At 31.0% G+C, this 22,247-nt stretch overlaps 2 protein-coding genes across 3 annotated transcripts; both read left to right on the forward strand.

Annotated features, from left to right (window-relative positions):
* The first annotated feature begins 1,050 nt into the window (after window positions 1–1,050).
* LOC146958610 (non-specific lipid transfer protein GPI-anchored 26-like) lies at window positions 1,051–2,786 on the forward strand. Of its 2 annotated transcripts, none has more exons than XM_085740129.1 (2): window positions 1,051–1,458; window positions 2,463–2,786. In XM_085740129.1, exons 1-2 carry the CDS (start codon window positions 1,152–1,154, stop codon window positions 2,615–2,617), a joined length of 462 nt encoding a protein of 153 aa, XP_085596255.1. In that variant the 5' UTR covers window positions 1,051–1,151; the 3' UTR covers window positions 2,618–2,786. The 2 variants fall into 2 exon arrangements, with proteins under 2 accessions (XP_085596255.1, XP_085596256.1); XM_085740130.1 differs by having other exon boundaries at window positions 2,466–2,786.
* Window positions 2,787–10,802: 8,016 nt separating this feature from the next.
* On the forward strand, window positions 10,803–16,108 carry LOC146958611 (non-specific lipid transfer protein GPI-anchored 26-like). Its single transcript, XM_085740131.1, has 2 exons — window positions 10,803–11,203; window positions 15,809–16,108. Exons 1-2 carry the CDS (start codon window positions 10,885–10,887, stop codon window positions 15,958–15,960), a joined length of 471 nt encoding a protein of 156 aa, XP_085596257.1. The 5' UTR covers window positions 10,803–10,884; the 3' UTR covers window positions 15,961–16,108.
* Window positions 16,109–22,247: the final 6,139 nt, after the last annotated feature.

Raw genomic sequence — 22,247 nt, forward strand, 5'->3', positions numbered from 1 at the left:
CCGAAGATATATTATTCTTGAAAATAGACTTTGATCTTAAAAATAATCTTTATTCCAAAGGGACATATATTATCGAAGAGACTATGCTTTTAAGATCATTATATTCTTAATTTTGAAAGGACATTATTCCTGAAAAGGGGCAATGATCTTAAAAATACTCTTTATTCCGAAGAGAAAAAATTAATTATCGAAGAGACTATGCTCTTAAGACCGTTCTTTTTTTCGAATGGACATTATACGAACACTCTTAATTCCGAAGGGGCGAAAAAGAAAGGGAAGAAATGGCTCGGAAGTGCATCGAGCAGAAAGAGGTAGAAGAGAGAAAGAGTTATCGACAACTCAACGAAACTCTTTGGTGTGTTTTTGAACTGAGTCAAGTCCTCTATTTATGTAGAGATTGTGTAATTGGTTTAACTAAAATTGTGACAACAGTTACTCGTGGATATATAAAGTCAAAAGAAACTTACCTACTAATCACTTCAACAACTTTTATGGATAAGATAAAAAATAAACAAACTAATAGGATATGAAGGAAGGAAAATAAGAAACTCAGATGTATTCTCAATCTTATGACAACAAACATAGGCTAAAATTGTGGGAAGTGATATCTATGAATAAAAAATAATAATTACTATTATTTTTATCATTATCACGTATTTAAAAAATTAAATATTGTGTTCTACTTTATGTGAGACCTCACGTTCTATTTTGTTAATTCACACCACACTAGCTCAAAGGTTTATTACTTGGTTTTTAATTTTCCAACCTTCCAATTTTCTTTCCAACTGCACACCAATGTTCCAACAATAATACAAAAAATTTCTAATTTGAAGAAACTTAAAAATTGAATTGGAAAAGGGTTTTGAAAATTTTGGGAGGGTTTATATGAATTCTTCAAACTAATCCATGTTGTTATAGTATTCTTTAAATTAAAAATATACTAATCAAAAACATTATTTTAACATTATATAAAAAAATACTCTTTCAAAAAATATGAAATATTTCTTCATTTTACTCTATATTTTCCATCCCTCTAAACTCTCTCTCCCCCACCCCTCCAAACTACCAAACAAAATATTTCTATATAAAAGTCATCCTAGCTATAGCTATTGTAAATCAATCACAAGGCAAAATTTCACTAAAATTTTCCAATGGCACAGGTAAAATTGAATATATGTCTTGTTTTGGTTACATTAGCATTGATCTGCGCAGGTGTTACGGCACAATCAAGTTGCATGAATGCGTTACTGAGTCTGTCACCATGCCTAGATTATGTCAGGGGGAAATCATCAACACCAACTATAGGGTGCTGCACAAAACTTGCTAATGTTGTGAAAACACAACCACAATGTCTCTGTCTGGTTCTTGATGGTGGATCATGGGGGATTAACCAAACCCAAGCTCTTGCTTTGCCTGCTGCTTGCAACGTACAGACCCCACCAGTCAGTCTATGCAAAAGTATGTCATCAATATTTCTTCTAATCTCAACTCTATAGATTGGTCTTTTCTGCAATATACAATTGATTGATTTTGACATGTATATTTGAATTTGGGATATCAAGTCTACGCAAGTCATCAAAATTTTAGTAAAAACTACACCCTCCGATCACTAATATAAGCAAAAATCCACTTTCTAGGTTCATTCAATAAATTATGTGTGTAACCTATGATAAAGACTACATACATCATTAATTGAATGAACCTAGAAATTGAATTTTTGCTTATATTAGTGACCGGAGCATGTACACTTTAAAGCTTCAACAAAATCGCTATGTCATCGTGATTTCGTACAAATTAGTTTGCCTTTGAAATTGATTCAAATTGGAAGTTAGAATTTGATGTTTACTCTAACATTGATTCCTGGCGTCGAAAAATATAATTTATTTTTAGCTTCGATTTTATTGTTCAATCAATTTTTTTTATCAATACATCGAATATAAATGATTTGGCATTCAATTCAATTTTAACAAAATCAATGATTATTATTATTATTATTTATTTTTGTCATCGGAAAATCAAACAAGCATCAAAACATATCACGCAAATAGTATAACTCTTCTCATTCTAACCAAAATGGACATAAAAGAATATGAAATTAACTAACATCACTAACATACTCTCTCAGGTCTCATGTATAAGAAACGATTATTATTTAGGTTTATTAAACTAAAAAATAATCTTTTTTTATATATATGAAACTGGAGTGAATAAGTCATTAGTGCATGCTTAAATGCACAAATTGGAGTGAATAAATCCACAAACTGTACTTTCTTTTTTTAATAGGGTTTTTCTAACCTATACAACATTCCATAAGTTAAGATGCAATAAATGTACCACTTTAGTCAACATATCTTATTAAGTGTATTTTCTTGAAAAATGATTTTTTTTTATCTCTCCTATCAACCATTCTATTTATTAAGGTATGAATTTTCTGCTAATTAACTTGCACCTTGTGTGTATAGTAGTAGCCAATTCACCAGCTGGATCAAGAGCCGTGCCACCCACACCTGGTGGCTCGTCCGGTGGAAATTCCATCAAGTTATCAATTTCTATGTTATTCGTTGTTTTTGCAGCAACATATTTATGCTTCAACTTTCGGGACATACTGGCATATTGATTATGTAATTCCTAGAACTTCCATTTAGATTGTTATTTTCACTTGTTGAGTTTGTAATTTTTTAATTCATATAGATCTCCCATTTAGATTGTAACTCCTTCTCAACTTTTTCGTTTATGTGGTGTTGTATTGTGTGGTGTGGCGAGAAACATTAATGTAGAATTGTGCAGTTTCCTCTCAGTTCTCAACAATACTGTTGAATCCAGCGAGAAAAATACTCAGTCTTTGTTTTTATTAAGAGTGGATTACACTTCTCTCTCATCTTAGGTTAAAATATACAAAAAACTCTTTTATCATGTACTTAAGCGGATCTACTTGTAAATGTACATTTTAGACCATTTTGCTTAAAATAAAAGGACAGTCTGGTGCACTAAAGCTTCCACATGCACAAAATTCGGGAAAAAACCTCATCTGGTGTAATGTAAGCAACTTTATCATATTCTTTATACAAGATTGTTTTTAGGACCTGAACTTTATCATATTCTTTATAAAAGATTGTTTTTAGGACCTGAACTTGTGACCCTTCAGTCACATGACAACAACTTTACATGTTGCGCCAATGCTTCCTTTCCATTTTACTTAACACGATTATTTTAAAATTAATTTAATTATAGAAAATCCTAAATGATTTGAATACCCTAACCAAAGTATGAACTTGTTTCTCATCTCAAGTTGTTACCACAATTCCAATACAAAGAGGATTCTTTTTTGTCCTCCCACCAATATGAGTCTTGTTCACCAAAGACGATGTCATTACCAAAGTGTGGCAAGCTAGGTTCTTGTGTTGCGCACTCATCGTGGATCATAAAATCACGACAAATTGAACATCACCTTCTCTTACACTCACACACAACCAGCTAATTCCTTAATAGGATATTACACGATATCTAATTGATTGATTAATTACCCATGGTAGATTTAATAATTGCTGCAATTTTTTAAAGCTGGTACATAATATGATTATGCTCTTGAATTCTCTTGCAACTAAATTTATATGAGAATCCACTATACATGCATTTGAGAATCAAACAAATACATAGTCCACATAGACATCTCTTATCTGCCATCAAGAAAAGTTGGATGTGTTATTTCTTTGAACTAACCATACAAGCCTTCGACTAAAGCTATATTTAAATTTAACGACAATACATAAATATTATTAATTAAAATGAAAATTAATTCAGATTCTATATCATGTATACTAAAAAATGGAAGTAAATTGTCTTTTTCTATTTGTCAAGTGAAGTAAATTATCTTTACTACAAATAACAAAATATCTTTTATTTAATTTAAGTGGAAAATTAGCGATCAGTTGAAATATTTTGTATCCAGACTTTATTTACCTTTCTACCGAACTTGATATTTATTCCCAAGTATATTTTCAAATAGTACTTTGTTGAAAGCGTAACCTTGATGAAAATACATTTACGTTGATAAAACGTGTGCGCTAGAAACCAAATAGTACTTTTATGAAAATGCAGTAAATTGACAAAATAGTGAAACAAAGAGATAAGTAATGGATCTCTCTAAAAAAAATATAAGTAACAGTGAAACAGAGGGAATGTCAGGGATGTTTTTGAAATTTTTGTGGCCTAAGACGAACTTACAATTTGAATGCTAACCAATAAGTATATGAAAAATTTGAATTTCCAATGTGTGAAAATAATTTGCATACAAAAACATTGAATTTTTTTATTTATTTAATATTCAAATGTTCAAGCAAAACCATTTATGGATACAGAGTCACGAATAAATTGTGTCTGGACCATTTAATGTGTTCTATCGTATCCTATGAAGCCCGGATACGTAGTGCGATACGGGTACGATACGATACGGGTACGCGAATACGCGAAATTTTTAAAATTTAGGATACGATACAGCTAAGATACGGTAACAAAATATTTATATTAAAATTTATATGCTTGTAAAATACTTAAAAAAAACATTGATTACTCATACTATATAATCATAAAAGTTACAATTTACAAAAAAAAAAAAATACATATGATCAAAATAAAAAATGTAAAGTTTTTGTATAAATCATATTCTATTTTCATTCATATGTTAGGATATCAACAAATGTATCAATAAAAGAACTCAAAACAAAGTTTGTTTAATGTTGATTGATGAAATCTCTCCTCTCTCGTTACTTTCATCCACCAAAATCATAATATTTAATTTGTTAATTGAAAAGTAATTATAGTGATTCGTATCTTAAATTTTCACAACACAATCTCATTTTTATACACTTCATTTTTTTTGGATACGTCTGTGTGAAGTATCTTATAAGTATATGTGTGTATCCGTCGAGTATCTTTTAAGTATTCGATAAAATATATATTTTAAATTAAAATAATTAATTCCGATACTTCTGGGATACGGTATCCGGAGTATCCGCGGAATATCGGTATCCGATACGTATCCGACACGGGTACGACACCATTTTGGAGTATCCGAGCTTCATAGATCGTATCTTTCTAAATACATAAAATGGCTAGAATCTAGACCATTCAACCTCGTTTTGTGACATTGACGATTTAAGGTAGTTTTTCAATAATTTTAACTTAGAAACTTTTTCTTTCTTTAGATGCAAAACTCACCAACATAGTTAAGAGGACTCGATAAGCAATTGAAACATTTTGATAACAATATACGGCTTTGACAGACTCATGAATTTCAAATGTTGAAATCAACTTATTTGGCTAATATATTTTCAACACTTTCGATTAAAAAAAAAAAATCATTTGCATCAACATCTAACACCTCCTTTTATAATTTAAGTTTTTTTTTTATTAATAATTTTTTAATTTTATTTTAGAGCCAAATTTTAGATTTACTTTTTTGGGTCTAGAAAGGTCGTCTTTTTTGCCTATCTCAGATACGGTGATGATGGGGAGTGCATACAAACGTTGTGATGCCATGCATGCATGTCTCCATTTGTCTCAAGGAAGCTCCGTCAATGCATTCAAGAAACACTAAAAATGAGAAGTGATTAGTCATTGCAAAGACAAAGGAGTGCAGTGATATATCAAGAAGCTAGACATAAATAAGCCACTGAATAATCAGCCTCAACGATTATTATGTTAACAATGATGTCAAAAAGCTAGACACAAGTACGTGAAAAATAGAGACACTAATAAATATACTACTATAGAGTCCACTTAGAAACACTTGTTAAAAATATTAATATAAAATAATATTATCTTGAGAAATGATGTACTTCTATTCAATTTTGTGGATGTTTAAAAAACATCAATGTTATTGGAACGTAAAAATTATAGCACAAAATTGAGTTGTGTTATTAGCCGATTTCACCCCATCATTGACTAAATAAGTGTGAATTGTTAACTAATATTTTAACATAAATCTCATTAACTAATTTTATTTATTCAATAAATACAAAAATGCAAGGCATTAACAACTTTTTTTTTTCCTTAAAAAGAAAAACTTATTTTTAATATTTCAAAAAATTGACGGTACATAAATTTAGGTAAAATAAGCGGACAATATCTTGCATTTTGTGGTTAATGAAGTAGTAAAATTGATTAATGAGACTTTTGCTAAAAAAAGTGGTTAATCACGTACTTTTTTTTGTAATGTAGCAGTGAAATTGATTAATGACACAACTTAAATTTTGTGCTGCAAAAATTCAGCTCTATATTAAAAAAAAAAAAAAAAAAGTAAAATGCTAACTAGTACCCCACAAGTATTGTTTAAGAAATCCACAAAAGAAAATATGTCTTATGTTACAAGTTACTTTTGAATGTTTAAACAAGGGGACTGTTAATTTACACCAACCTAAAAACACTAAGGTGTAAATTAGCAAGGTACACCCACTTATATTTTACTAAAACATCATTTTGTTTCTATTCTAATTAAATTTAAATTGAAGGACAGTTTTGTAACTATCTTAAGGAAGATCCTTAAAAAAAAAAAAAGGACAATGACATGTTTAAGGTAGACTACTAGAAAATTCGGTTTTAGAGACGGCTGAATTCTGTCGCTAAATAGGCTAAATTCCGTCACAAACTTTTCTGACGGAATAGGGACGCAGCAGAATATCGTAGTATTGAAATTTGAAACCGAGATTTCCGTCACAGATAATCGACGGAATAAATATCCGTCACAAATTTCTGAGGGAAAATTCCGTTACAAATTTCTGAGACAACACACCCGTCGCAAAATTCTGGGAATTTGATTAGCATTGCTTTGATCGCCGACGCTAATTTGCAGGACAAAATTTTTGTGACATGTAGAATTTCCGTCGCAAATAGCAATTTTTTTTCCCTAAAAATAAGTCTCAAAATAGATTTTCCGTCTCAAAATATTTTTGGAATATAAGACAAGATGAACCACAAATATCAAAAATAAAACAAAATACGATAAAAATCGCATTAATATTTGATGAAAAATCTTTTTGGTTACGTTCACAAGAATCACACTACTTATCTTTTGCATCAAAATATATTGAAATAATTACTAAATTGTATTATAACATTTACTTGAAACTAAAATTTATAATCAAATTTTGAAAATAATATGATAAATGATCAAGTAGGTGGACACAATAATATGATAAATAACCAAGTAGGTGGACACAGATGTTGATCATAACTCGAAGGATGAGGTCAATATGAAGATAGATGTGAATGGCCTTGTGAAAAATACTCCATGAATTTCTGGAACTGCTCTCGGAGCAAACGTGAATCCTCCTGTGACTGCTCTCGAACTAAACGCGACTCCTCCTGTGATGCACGAATCAACTCCTCGTTAGTCTTCAACGCTCCTCGAGTTCTATGTTTTCAGCTGACATTTTAGATATTGCAGTCCTCATATGCTCATATTCAGATGGTGAGATGCCGTTAGATGATCTGGATGAAGAAGGCCTGTATTTTCCTGCCTCTGCTCCCAAATCATATATGCTTCATTTCTTGTCGACTCCTCCAACTACGTCTAAGAAGATGAAGTTGTCTGACTGATGGTCATTAGACACATCATCCCCCTCTATTTGTTGTGAATTTCTTTCAAAAATTCGTCTTTCATATTCATCCTACAAAATTAGAGTTCGTCTTAATTCTTACGTACAAAAATATGAAATTAAATTAATTACTAAAATTACCTTAATTAAATTCATATATAAACCAACCAATAACAACTTAAACAAATTAAAACTAACTTTTAATTAATAACTAAGTTATCATGACTTCTTTCCAAGTGACGAAACATAAGATTATCATATTCAGATGTACGTACAAAACATGTAATAGAGACAAACTTTTAAAGAAACAATATTTGGAATGATGAAAGTGGGTGTAAATTAGTGAGTTGGGTGTAAACAATTTGATAAAATTTATAAAAATGAGTGTATATAATCAAGTGGGTGTAATTTGCTAACTTACATCTTAATGTTTTTATGTGGATGTAACTTGCTAATTTACACCTTAGTGTTTTTAGGTGGGTGTAAATTAGCCCCCTTTAAACAATACCCTAAAAGCTTTATTAACATTTTCCTTAAAAAAATAAATGTGATAAAGACGAGTTGACACAACACCTAACAATGACAGTTTTTTACCCCTAAGTATCAGAAAGTTGTGATTTTGGCTCCCTAACAAAAACAATAACAACTGAGCCCCCGATGTTAAACCTTTTTTGCAGTTTTGGACCCCAGGTCAATTTTGACCGATTCAACGCACACGTGGACGCCATGTGTGTAATTTTTAATATAAAAATAAATAAAAATGTTATGTGTAATGCTTTAATTAAAAAATAAATGAATAATTAAAAAAATATTTTTTTAATTGTTTTCTTAATTATTATTTTTAATCATTTTTTAATTGTTTTTGTTTTTTAATTATTTTTTTAATTTAAAAATAAATATTTTTATTATTTTTATTTTTTTTAAATTAAAAATTATTATTTTTTACTTTTTTAATTAACGCATTACACGTGACATTTTAATTTATTTATAAATTAAAAATTACACATGTTGCGTCTACGTGTGCGTTGAATGGGTCAAAATTGGTCTGGGGGACAAAACTGCAAAAGGGGCTTAACATAGGGGGCTCGATTGTTATTGTTTTTGTTAGGGAGCCAAAATCGCAACTTTCTAATACTTAAGGCCAAAATTGTAATTAAGCCTTTTCCATTCTAATATAGTCTGAATCGAGTTTGATGTCTTCATAAAAGTTGTAGTTATGGATATCATTTACACCGGGTATGATTCTATTTGGATATTTACAACTTTTGATAGGAGTAAAACACTACAATGGATCATGTTATTTTTTCACCAAATTTCAACCTTGCGCTATAAGTGCTTTGGTGCATTGATTAAGCAATCAAAATAAGTAATTTTTTATAAACAATGATATAATTATTACTTAATCATAAGTCAAAACCTATATTTTCAAGACAAAGTTTTTATTTGTAAATATCTTAACTATTACCCCTAGAACAATAGTTAGCAAGATCCAAGAAACAAAAGAAAACTACAATAAATATATTCGGTAAATCAACGAAATAAAATCATAGACAACTTATTGAATACAAGAATTCCATAACAACCATTAATTCAAAATAACTTTAAAATCATCATTAAATTGAACGAAAAAATGCACCTTATAAGGATCTATCGAATTCGATGTGACATCACATTGTTTCCATCCCAATTGTTTCTTCCATTCACATTGATTTTGAAAGACAACTAGACAAGTGAAATTCAGTTGGATTAAACTTAGGAGCATTTAGTTAGATCATCACACCGAAGGAAATTTACCTTCATAAACTTGTGTATTTAATAAGTATCTCATTGTGGAGAATACAACAATAACACTTATAACAAAGATCATCATTCTTAAGTACTCTCTTTCTCGGCGGGGCTCATACCTTTTAATATTAAATATTGAAACCCAATTGTGTTGGTCTGATGGTATTGACTTGGGACCTGGGAGTGTGCTCCTCCTCGAAGTCTTAAGTTCGACTCCTTCTGTGTTAATTTAGGTGGGCTAGTTTAACTTCTTTAAAAAAAAATATTAAATATTGAATTGTTACTCCTCCCACACCACCTGCTTCATTACATAACAAAAATATCTCTAATGAGAAAACCAAACAAAATCATCGAAAACATTCATCAACAAACCCAAATAATTAACCCCTTTTGTTTCTATTATTAATTTAGTACCAAAAGACTAATCAAATTACATTTTTAATTTTTTAAATCGAGCCATTTACAAAAAAAAAAAAAAAACTTTAAATGTTTCAAAAGTTAAACATTTAATCATGAAGAAAGAAACAATCTGAAAAGGTAAGCTACATGATTTAGAGGGAGTTAAAAGAAGAAGAGATGAAGAAGAATGAGGATAAGCGTCAAGATAAAAGGAGAAGGGGATTGAAGAAAACAACAACCTTAAACTAAGAAACATGATTAGAAGAAAGTTATTAAGAAAGAATTTTTTTTATTTTTTTCTATTTTTAACTTTAAGGTGATGTGTCTAATTGAGTGATTTTAATTGGTCGAGAGTGTAAATTGTTTTACACTGTCAGTCTATTCTAATTAATCTCATAGTTATTGATATATGAGTCTCTAACGAGATTCATTTAATAATTTTTTTTTAGAGATAATGGATTGAATATGTAGATTGTTTATTAAGTATCATTATTAAAAAATTATAAATAAATGATGTTTACATGTAGATCCGCCTAAGCATATGAAGATAGAGTTCTTTGCATGTGAATTTTCCATTCTTTAAAAATTATTATCATTATTCATTAGTGGTCAACTTTTCAAACTCTCATTTGGAGGACACAGTGGCCTCAACGGACAGCACTTGGGTGACATAATGTCACCGTGACATTAAATCTGGACCACACAACACACATTGCCATTTGCATCTGGGACACACAACACATCCATGAGTACATTTGTGTGGCCCAGATTTAATGTCACGGTGACATTATGTCACCCAAGTATTTTCCGGCCTCAACCTCATGTTAAGGTTGGTCATCCACATAACCGACTCGTTTGGAATATTTTATTGTGCAATTTAATTTTATAGACCTAAGATCCCAGTCCCAGCTTCCACGTTTAATTTTAGTAGTTCAACCACATAATAACCTTCCTTTCCCTTTCTACGTTAACTATTTGTTTTATTTTCCTATAAAAAGCCATTAAATCCCATCCTTCCAAACCACCCTAGCTAATAAAATCAATATCAAAGTCTTCCTTCCAATTCATAGGTTCGATTCCAAAAGATTTCACACAAAAAATTCCAATGGCTCAAGTAAAAATAAGTAAGGGTCTTGTTTTGGTTATATTGGCCATGCTATGTGCAGGAGCTATGGCACAATCAAGTTGCACGAATGTGTTAGTGAACCTATCACCATGTCTCAACTACATCACGGGAAAGTCTTCAACACCAACTTCAGGGTGTTGCACACAACTTGCAAGTGTTGTGAAATCACAACCACAATGCCTATGCCAGGTTCTTGATGGTGGAGGATCATCATTGGGGATCAAGGTCAATCAAACTCAAGCTCTTGCCTTGCCTTCTGCTTGCAATGTGCAAACTCCACCAACATCTCAGTGCAAAAGTAAGTCACCAATATTTCTTCTACGCTGAATTTTCTTAGAATTCGATAGACGAAAAATTAATTTTGAAGTTTTTGCCTTAATCATTGATTTTAAGTTTCAATTTTTCTTTTGAATGTAAATGTCACTCTTTTGTTTAACACAATTTTACATTAATTAATAAATTCAAATACAAATCATTTTATATTAAACTTACTTTTGTCCCCGTGAGTTTAGCTCAGTCGGTAAGGACAATGCATAATATATGCAAGGTCCGATGTTTCAACCCCGGACACCAATAAAAAAAAACTTACTTTTAACATATCTTATTTTTAAAAAAAGACAATTTATTAAAATTTTTTCACACCTCTCAAAAGAAAACCATTTGTTTTTTTTTTTGAGGGAAGAAAAAGAAAACCATTTGTTTTCGTCAAAAAACATATTAGGTAAATATTAGCTTTTTAAGTCTAACTAAGTTGTAGGGACGGATCTATGTATGGGGCCACTTGCCTCTTGTCCCCACAAAGGAAAAAATAATACCCGAAAAAATCTAATAATTTTTATTTTATTCCCATAAAAAATAGTTTTTTTTAAGGGTCCCTAAAAAATAGTTGTTGCCGTCCCCGCGAGCTTAGCTCAATCGGCAGGGACATTGCATAATTTATGCAAGGGTAGGGGTTCGAACCCCGGACACCCCCACTTCTCCATATTTAAATATGTGAGCTTTAGTCACTAGGCTACTAGACCAAAAAAAAAATTAATTATTGCCATTGCCTAAATAAATCATCTCGTGAGCTTTGCTCAGGGACATGCATTGTTATATGCAAGGTTGAGATTCAAACTCCAGACACCTTATTTATTCATCTTCAAAAAGATGAATTCTAGCTATTAAGCTATTTGATAAAAAAAATCATCTGTTTTCAAAAAAATGAATGTAGAAAGATGTAAGAGATAAAAAAAAGAATAATTATTACCAAAAAAATAAAAAAAAGAATAAATTAATAATAATTTTAGTAATTTGTTCTTCTAATTTTTATCACTTAATTAACACTTAGCACCACAGTGATACAAAATATTGTATATTATTTTGTTAAAAAAATTGTGTACGTTATAAAAGCTTAAAAAAATTCTTTTATGGATGTAATAAATTATTATTTTACCCCCACTATAAGTTGGATATATGTACAACGCCCGCGGACCGGCTCACTTAACCCAAACCACACGAAGGTTAAAGTCCAACTTTTGTTGTTCATTTACATTCTGGTCTATGTGAGTTAGATAGATCGATGTTTTCCTTTTAGGCTTAATACATCATTTGATCCCTTAACTTATTTTTGGTTTTTACTTTGGTCCCCTAACTATAAAGTGTCTCAATTTGGTCTCATAAATCTTCTTCCGTTTACTGTTTTGGTCATCTCCGTTAGTTTTTAACATCAAATGTCTAAGGTGAACCATGTTTAAAGTTGGTCCACCATAGACCTTACTCCCTCCGTCCCGGAATAACTGACCCATTTTCTAAAAAAAAATGTCTCAAAATAACTGACCCATTTCAATTTTCAATACAACTTTCATCATTTTCAATACAATATAACACTAAATAATACTACTTTTATCAATCCCAATACAATATATTCCACTTTCCCCTTTATTTATACACTTTTCTTAATCTGTGTGAAAAACCAAAGTAGGTCAATTATACCGGAACGGAGGTAGTATTAAATTTTTAAATTTTAACCTTTTGATTTTTTCTTTAAAAGAGGATTGTAGGATCATGTAGAGTCTATTGTATTTTATTGTAAACAACCAACACCTAATATTTTTAAATTTCTAAAATGATTTTCAGTAATTAAAAATAAAAAACTTTATTTTAATTAAATTAAAAACAAACAAAAAAAGAGAAAGGGGCAAAATTGAATCTGGGTTTGTATGATCTTCATCCCTTCCAACAACAATCTTCATCTTCAACAATCAATTCGATCACTCAATCCCATAAATTCAACACTTCATTCAAAAATTGATCCAAGATAAGAATAAGATGTGAAGACAGAGAAGAAGAGTAAGAACTCGAAAATGCACGTCATCGTAACACCACCACCACTGCCGCCGCCGCCACCACAGCTTCAGCAACGGCGACAATAACAGCGGCTACAGTGGCGCTGCTTCTCTCTTACCACCACCACAACCAGCACACATTATCCTTCTCACCATTCTTAGCCTCATCAGCTCCACCCCTTCACCACTTGAACACATCCCATGATTTGAATTTGAATTTTAAATTAATCAAAACCAATCTTTGTTGCTATGCAGCATAAGGGGGAATCCATTTTTCTACTTCATCTTCTCATGTTTCAACGCAAGCTGTCAAAGTGTGCCCAAGACAAATCCCTTTTCACGTGTTTCAACCACCATAACTAGACGAGTTGACTCGGCGGTGGTTCGTTTTACTCATTTGCAAGACAATTCCAGTGACAAATACAATACTTCCTGGGAATTGTTCTTTTCACCGAAACAAAATCAAAATACAAAATTAACACACAAATTTTACATTTTCATCGCTATTTTTTTCAGATATTTCACCATGTGATGCTGATGTTTTTGTTCCGTTTTAGTTCACCCACGGCGAAAGGAAGAGAACATGATGAAGATGAATAGGGAAGGATAAGAAGAGAGGGAAAAAATATACTATGGATCTGCTATCAAATGGTTATAATCATATCAAAAATATTAGACATCCAAAAACTAACAGAGAGGACCAAAATAGATAACGGCATAAGATATAAGGGACTAATTTGAGACACTTTATAGTTAGGGGACCAAAATGAAAACCAAAAATAAGTTAAGGGACCAAATGATGTATTAAACCTTTGCTCTTATCTCCATAGATTTGCAAGGCTATAGATCACTCGTGTGACTCAGAGACGAATCTCCTCTAATATTAGGGGCAGCTGAACCCACAACGTCAATCTTTCTTCTTTTTTTATTAAACTTCAATCTCTTGTTAACCAATAACAATGATATGATATTTGATGTTATAGCCTCCACCTGATCAAATAGTGTTATGTTCCCACAATATTAGCCTAAACAAACTAATATCATGTTGTTAAAGTATTGGTAATGTGTATACTTTAAAAAATCAACAACCTTGCCTCAAGGGATTAAAATGTTTTCAAATTTCAACAAAAACTGTTGTTGTTTCTTTTTGAAAGAGAGAGAAATAGGTTAATAGAAGGGTGACTTTTAAGGTACACAAGTTCTTAAATTTGTGTACACATACACAAATGCATATTTTACAATTGATTCAATATTTTAAAAATCCAACGGCTTATAGGAATGTCAACTTAGTAGTGACTATAGTGAGTCTTCAAAGAAATAAAAGGTGCACTTATATTTGATTGGTGTTAGTGTCAAACTCTATTTTTTTTACGTATTAATGATTAAATAATTTTCTTCTCAAAAAAAAAGTTTCGATGCTTAAAAACATTACTTTGAATCAATTAATAGATATAAAAAACTAATGTATTTTTATACGAATTCATTTCTTTTACAAAACTATTATTAATTTTCTTTTGACAGAAATGTCTTTCTTCTTAATAAGTGATACATCTTCCTTATAAAATTTTCTGAGAAATAAAAAAGTAAATTTATATGTAATAAAGTTCACCCAAAATTAATGAATACATAACAAAGTTCGCCTGTGACGTTTATTATGAACATGCAGATTTACAAAATAATAATACATAAAAAAAAATATCACTAATTAAGAAGGAAAAATATTATATTTTTTCTATCCAGAAATTCAATTATTGAAATGCTGGTTTAATGTGTACCGCTAGAAGGGGGAAAAAAAGGAAAGAATACTGCTATTTTTAACGATTCTGATTTAAAACAATGACATTTAATTTTGAATAATTTTTTTATCTATGTTAATTATTGAAATAATGGTTTAATGTTATGCGTAGAAATAAAAAAAGAAAGGAAAGGAGTAATTTATATTTACAAACCTGGAAGTACATTGAATTGCTCTTGCAAAATCTGGTTCATTGAATTTTAACACTATAGGTAGATCTATGGTTGGCAATGCATTTGTGTATGGGTACACAAATTTATCAATTTGTGTACCCTAAAAGCCACCTAATAGAAGAGGTTCCACTTGGTGCAACAAATGAAATTTAAAAACGAACATCACACATACACCACACCCACGATATGAAATTAACTCTAACCCCCTTCTATTTTTTTCCCTTCTAGTTAATAGAGAGTGGTATATTTAACAATATTAAAAATAAAAATCTTACAACTCTCTAAAAAAATATGAAGAGACATATAAAACAACTATAAATCTTAGAATGTTAAGGTGTCTTTAATTTTTATATATTCAATGCAATTATTATTATTATTTTTAATATTCAATGTTTTACTTAATAAAAAGGATGGGTGTTGTTGTTTTATCACTTGCCTTTATATCTAACTCTAAACCTAATGTGGGCATTTTGATAAAAAAATAAAAAGTTTAATGTTGACTTTGAACTGAAAATAACTCTAACATCATTAACCTAAGATCATGCATGCTATTCTAAATTCTAATTAATCATATCTTTATGCTAATTTGCATCTTGTGTGTATATCAGCAGCCAATTCACCAGCTGGAGCCAGAACCGTGCCATCAACAGATGATGGGTCTTCCGGTGGAAATTCCATCAAGTTATCAATTCCTATGTTGTTCGTTATTTTTGCAGCTACATATTTATGCTTCAACTTTCAGGACATACCCGCATATTGATTATTTAATACCTAGAACTTTCATTTAGATTGTTATTTTCACTTGTTGAATTTGTGATACTAGATATTTATGCAATGTTGTGTGGTGTGAAACATGATTGAGTTCTGTAAAGAGAAAAATAAATCGAAAGAAATATTGATTATTTAAATTTAAGAGAGTAAAAGAGGTTGATTACATTTTATTTTGGTCTGTTTATTACATTTTACTACTAGTATAGGATATACTTTAGGTTATGTTAATTTGTGCCATAAGGAGGAGCTATAAAAGGATATAAGCAATAAATTTTGGGTAATGTTAACGAGTGTCTTCGAAGCACTCGTTAAACACTTTAAATAATAAGTTTTTAATGAAAAGTTGTGTATTAAAATGCATTGGAAATTGTTATAGTTGACTTTTTAAAAGTATAATTACTAAATTTGGGATGCTTAAAGAGTGTCACGGGGGTACTCGTTAACAAGACCCATAAATTTTATATTAAAAGCATGTGTAGTGTTAACTTGTGTCCTTAGGACACATTTTATGAAACCTAAAAGAAGAAATATTTTATAAAATTTTGTGGATTTAACTCATTAAAAAGTTAAAGATTAAATGTAATGCACGCATTTCAATGAGTTATTTCTATATTTGTTTCATTAACCTGTGTCGTAAGGACGCAAGTTAACATTTCCCTAAAAGTATAAATGTTTAAAGTTTTGTAATGTTAAATATACAATTTCCAAAAAAATAATTCTATCTTTAGCTTCTTAATTTACGTCTTAAGGACATAAGTTAGTATTTTCCTAAACGGATTATATATTCATAATTCATCATAACCAATCCTTACAATAACAACAAAGATTTGATTATGACATGCTAAAAAAAGTAAGACTTTGAAATCAATGCCACTTTCAATTATGGGTTTAGGTAACACTAGTATGGACACCCGTGCCAAGCACGGGCTAGAATATCGTCATACTTAATGGAGATAACATTAAGATGAAGAAAATGTCAGTTAAAGTCTAACATTGGATAAAAGAGTTCAGGTTGAACAACAAATAAGTAAAAAAAAAAAAATCATACTTAAGCCTTTCGGATGAAGATGTATCATTCTCACTTATCTGATTTCTATTTTTTAAAACGTGTGGATCCACATCAGTGTTGGCTCGCTCAAAATGCACAACAGTTGCATTATATCCTATTTCAACATTTTGGTGGAGAAGGAGTGGTATCATTCTCACTTATTTTGGGGGAGTGGTATCATTCTCACTTATTTCGGTGATCGATCACGGGCACATAGAGTCTGACACTTAATGGAGAGATGTTAATGTGTCAAATTCGAGTTAAAGTTTCACATTTTATGTAAGAGTAGATGTCGAGAGAGATGTTAATGTGTCATGTGTGAGTGAAACTTCTACTTTTGATATTGAACAACATATATGTGAGATGGCCAATATACCTAATGTCTTTAGGTTTCGGATGGAGATGTGGTTTTCATCTTACATATGAGGTTTCTCATATTCAAATGTGACAATCCAATCCATTGTAGGATTTATCTGAAATCCAAACACTATAATGATATTTTTTTGTTTTGGGATGTCATTTGCTTAATTTTATTATATTAAATTTAAGTTTTTTGATGTCATTCACCTTAATGCAATGTCTTTGTCTAACTTTAATTATTTTAAATTCTTTCATTTTGGTCTTCGGTGGGTCACAGTATAAACAATTGTAGAAGCATTATGTTGAGTCGACAAAATACATACTTATTAGACAATTTGAATGAACATGCGGTGTCAATATCACCTGTGTGGTTGCTCTTAGTCTAATACAGTGATCCAACCTAATTTTGGCTCCATCTATCATTCTAACATTAAGATGAATTACTTTGCTGGTGTTTGAATGTCATTTATTAATTATTTTATCTAAAAAATTAGTATTTAGATGTCATTCGCTTTCATGCTATTTTTATTCAACCTCTATCATTTCAAACTCATTCACGCCTGGTTTTTTGAATGATTTGAAAATAGAAGAATCTTTATAACGATTGTGATTTGACAAAATACATGTTTACTAAACTCATTTTAAAATGCTAATTTTTTACCCAAAAACCTTCAACTCCTTCAAGAAACCACTTCCAGCCCACGTTTTTGAACATGTTGTGTCTCTGTTTGACATTAATTGACTATGTCACATAATTACATGCACGGATGGTCGCACACTTGATTAAGATATGTTAATATGTCAAGTGTGATTGTACATTCTACATTGGATGAAAGAGTAAATTTTTCAACAACATATAAGTGAGATGCTCCATGTACCTAATGCCTTATGGTTTTGTGTTAAAATGCGGTATCAATCTCACTTGTATGGTTGATATTGGCCTAATATAAATATTCATATCAGTGTAGGTAGGCTTACCAGGAATCTCAATATTATCCCAACATTATGATAAACATTTTTGTTAGTTTTTGGATGTCATTTGCTTGATTTTTTTTATCTCAAATTTTATTTATTGGAAGTCATCAGTGGCGGAGCCAGGAATTTCATAGAGCCTGGGCGAAAAATATATGCAAATGCGGAAATTGGTGCGGTACATCCCATTACTATGAAATGTACAGTAAAATTTCAAATGCGGAAATTATTTGAATATGTACGTACCGTCAAGAGAACTGTTGTCTCTGCTCCCTGTGAATCCTTAAAGGTAACATAAGCAACTTGAGTGCGATCAGATTCCCTACAGAATTACAACCAAAGGGTGACATTTAAGCGCAACATTTATTTTACCTTTTTAATCTTTTGGTGCACCATTGGACTACGCTCAAAGGAGTCCATGCTACCTTATCATATATATCTATGTTCATATCGCCAAACAGACCGTAACAGATATATTTGTGTTTAAATTGATAAAATCTGATTAAAAGTTAATGTACACACAAATTATCAAATGAAAAAAGTAACAGCAATTAGCTCACGTAAACTGCTTAGAGCAAGCTGAATGGCAGGAGAAGCGTTTGTATTTTAGTGAATAGCATACACTAATGTAATGGCAATGGCACTGAAGGTCAGCACAAGGACAAAACATTCTGGTCATTTCTAATGTGAAAGTTTACAAGTTAAACTGCAACTTGTCCACTAAAATTTCAATAACCAACTATGAAAAGAAAAGTATAAATTTCTTGACCATAACTTAATACTTAACAGCCAGTTAAGGTGACTGCTACTTCCCATATACTCAGCTTGAAATACCTTCTCAGTTAAGTCATATACCAACCCCTTGCCCAAGTAGCATGGTTCAATGTCTTGCTTGGAAGTAATCAGTGATATGTTACTCACTTTAACTGTTCTTAATTGTAGTTTTGAATTTGAATAATCAATTCCTTGATTGATTCACCCACCCATTAACAAATAACAAGCAGCAATAATGTTGTACCTTTGGAAGTTTGCTGTTGTAGACACAAGAGAAGAACATGAAGTCATCATTGTAGCAGGAGTTGTAGACACTGGAAATTCAGAAACTGCAGGTGATGTTGATTGAATAAGGTTAGTGCATAGCCAAAGAGCAAGGCTAAATTCATCATGATAAATCAAAAGTAATTAACGAATTGAAGGTTTCTCAATATAGCCAAGTCATAGCAGATTTTGGTGACTTTAGAAAAACAATAAAAGCAAAAACATCAACTTCCAATTTCTTATATGATTCATCACATTAACAACACTCTTTCCACTTATCATTTCAGATGCTTTATGGCACGATATGAGCAACTCATGTTGAAAAAACATTGTCTTCTACCACAGTAACATAATGACCAAATTTTACTCATAGACATTTTATCAAACAACTACAATGCATTTTATCAAACAACTACAATGTATTTTATTCCCATTGTGGAGAAGATAGAAATTTATGAGAACTGATATGGTTGAGGCTTCCAAAGAATAAGGAATAGCAAATGGAAGAACAAACACAAAATTAAAAAACAGCAGTAATTGAATAAAAGTTAACTCATCCTAACCTTAATTCTCCATAAGTCCATCTTGGAATGGTTTACTATCACAGCAACATAATGGGAAGATGAAGGAAAAACTGCAATCTGGAAGCTTCACACATGAACTGCAATCAATTTGTAAAGCTTCGCACGTGTTAATCGCCGTTTTGCCGCCACTGTCGTTTCGTAGCCGTCTTCTTACCTAACCCTATAGCTCAAACCTAAACAAAGGTATCACAATCAACCACCACATTCTCCGTAATCGATTTCACCCTCTCTTTTTCAACAACCCCAAATTCTTCTCCGATTCTTCATTGCCTCAACAACCCACCACCAGTATCCCTCACGTTCAACAACCTTAGCTTGTTGTAAAGAGTATAGATTTGCCCAATTTGCCCAATTTTTTTGTTTTTGAAGTGTGTAAATGGAGGGTCTAATGTGAGGAACTTACGGATCGAGCCCGGGCGACCGCCCGGGGTCGCCGGGCGCTGTCTCCGCCACTGGAAGTCATTCGCTTTCAGGTTATATTTTTTATTCCACTTCTATTATTTTAAAATCCTTCACTTTTGGTCTTTGGTGAGATTACAAAGAAAAACTAGATACTGTTCTGCTGAGTTGACAAAATACACGCTTATTAGAGTTTTTAAAATAATGTAATTTTTTTATTTTAATTTTTTGTTAAAAAATTTGTCCAAAAATATACAACTCCTTCAACAAACACGTCCAACAACTACTTTATTCTCTATATTCACTGACAACGCATAAACCCCTTTTTTCTTATTATTTCTTTCATTTCAAATTCCTTTTATGTCTTCTCAATTTTTCTAGTTTATTTTTTCTCTTCTTTTCTCCATTTTCAGGAAAGGAAGAAAAATCTTCCTTCATTAAATCACCACCAACCCACTTTTTTTTTACTATGTTACACCTTCTCTAGTCTTATTTAGCTGTGCTACCAGATCATATGCAGAGAGTCTTAAACTTAAGAGATAATTATTATTTTTTAAATAAGCTAAATTAGCCCAGCCAATTTAGCATTGGGTCCCAAATCAATACCACCAGACTTACCCAAGTTGGTTAAATGATAGATATTAATATGTCATATCTAAGTTAAAGTTGCACATTAGATTGAAGAGCATAAGGTGATGAACATATAAGTAAGATGACCCCATATACTTAATACCTTGAGAATTTGGATGTGGTGTCAATCTTACTTTTATGGTTGCTCTTAGCATAATGTGATTATCCTATCCTGTTTAGGCCCATACATAAGTCCCAACATTATAATGATCTTTTTTTTTTTGTCATTTTCTTGATTCTTTTATTTTAAAATTTAGTTTTTTTTATACCATTTGCTTTAATTCTATTTTTTTAATCCAACCTTCATTATTTCCATTTCCTTCACTTATGGTCTTTGATGAGATCTGACAATAGCAAAACATAGATGTGTTATGTGAAGTTAACAAAATACATGCTTATTATACATTCTAAGTAAAGATGTGTTCTCAACCTTAATTGTGTGGTTGCTCTTATACTAATTTAATGATTAAATCCAGTATAAACTCCTCCTTGGAGTATCAACATTATGATTAACTATTTTGAAAGTATTTGGATGTCATTTTTAAAAAAAAAAAAAATCTTAAAATTTAGTTTTTTGATTTTATTCGCTTTCATAATATTTTTTAGGCTTAATTGCAGTTTAACCCCCTAACTTTTATAAAATTGCAATTTTGGCCCCCTAATAAAAAAAACTACAAAACAGTCCCCTAAGTTCTGCATCTGTAGCAGTTTTTGCCCCCCAAGACAAAAAAAAAATAAAAAAATAACACGGGGCACCTCACTTAGGGTGCCACGTCAGTGTAGACCGAGTCAAAGTTGGCATTGGGGGCTAAAACTGCCACAGATGCAAAACTTAGGGGGCCGTTTTGTAGTTTTTTTCTTTAGGGGTCCAAAATCGTAACTTTGTGAAAGTTAGGGAGTTAAAACTGCAATTAAGCTGATTTTTTATTCAACCTTTGTCATTTCAAAATCCTACATATTTGGTCTTTGGTTGAAATGCAGATGTGTTATTCTAACTTGACAAAATACATTCTTATAATGATAGTAATGTTTGAATATATATATATATTCGTTACTATAATTATATACATGTCAGTTTTACAATATTTAATTAATTGTGAGATTAATTTTTTTTATATAATTATAATGATATTTTGTTATCATGTACACATCAAACACATGATAAGATTTTTGTTATCATGTCTATATCATATCATGTCTCTATTGAATTTCATATTCTATCATATCTCTATCATATACCGACCA

This window comes from Medicago sativa, chromosome 1 (genome assembly GCF_051527215.1).
Source record: "Medicago sativa cultivar Bolivia chromosome 1, Bolivia_mono, whole genome shotgun sequence".
In the NCBI taxonomy this organism is placed as follows: Eukaryota; Viridiplantae; Streptophyta; class Magnoliopsida; order Fabales; family Fabaceae; genus Medicago; species Medicago sativa.

What these genes read in the sequence shown, in the direction of transcription:
- LOC146958610 (XM_085740129.1), top strand. Translation starts at nt 1,152, where the DNA reads ATGGCACAGGTAAAATTGAATATATGTCTTGTTTTGGTTACATTAGCA. An exon ending in ACCAGTCAGTCTATGCAAAA is followed by an intron (nt 1,459 to 2,462) that starts GTATGTCATCAA and finishes TTGTGTGTATAG; the next exon opens with TAGTAGCCAATTCACCAGCT.
- LOC146958611 (XM_085740131.1), top strand. Translation starts at nt 10,885, where the DNA reads ATGGCTCAAGTAAAAATAAGTAAGGGTCTTGTTTTGGTTATATTGGCC. An exon ending in ACCAACATCTCAGTGCAAAA is followed by an intron (nt 11,204 to 15,808) that starts GTAAGTCACCAA and finishes TGTGTATATCAG; the next exon opens with CAGCCAATTCACCAGCTGGA.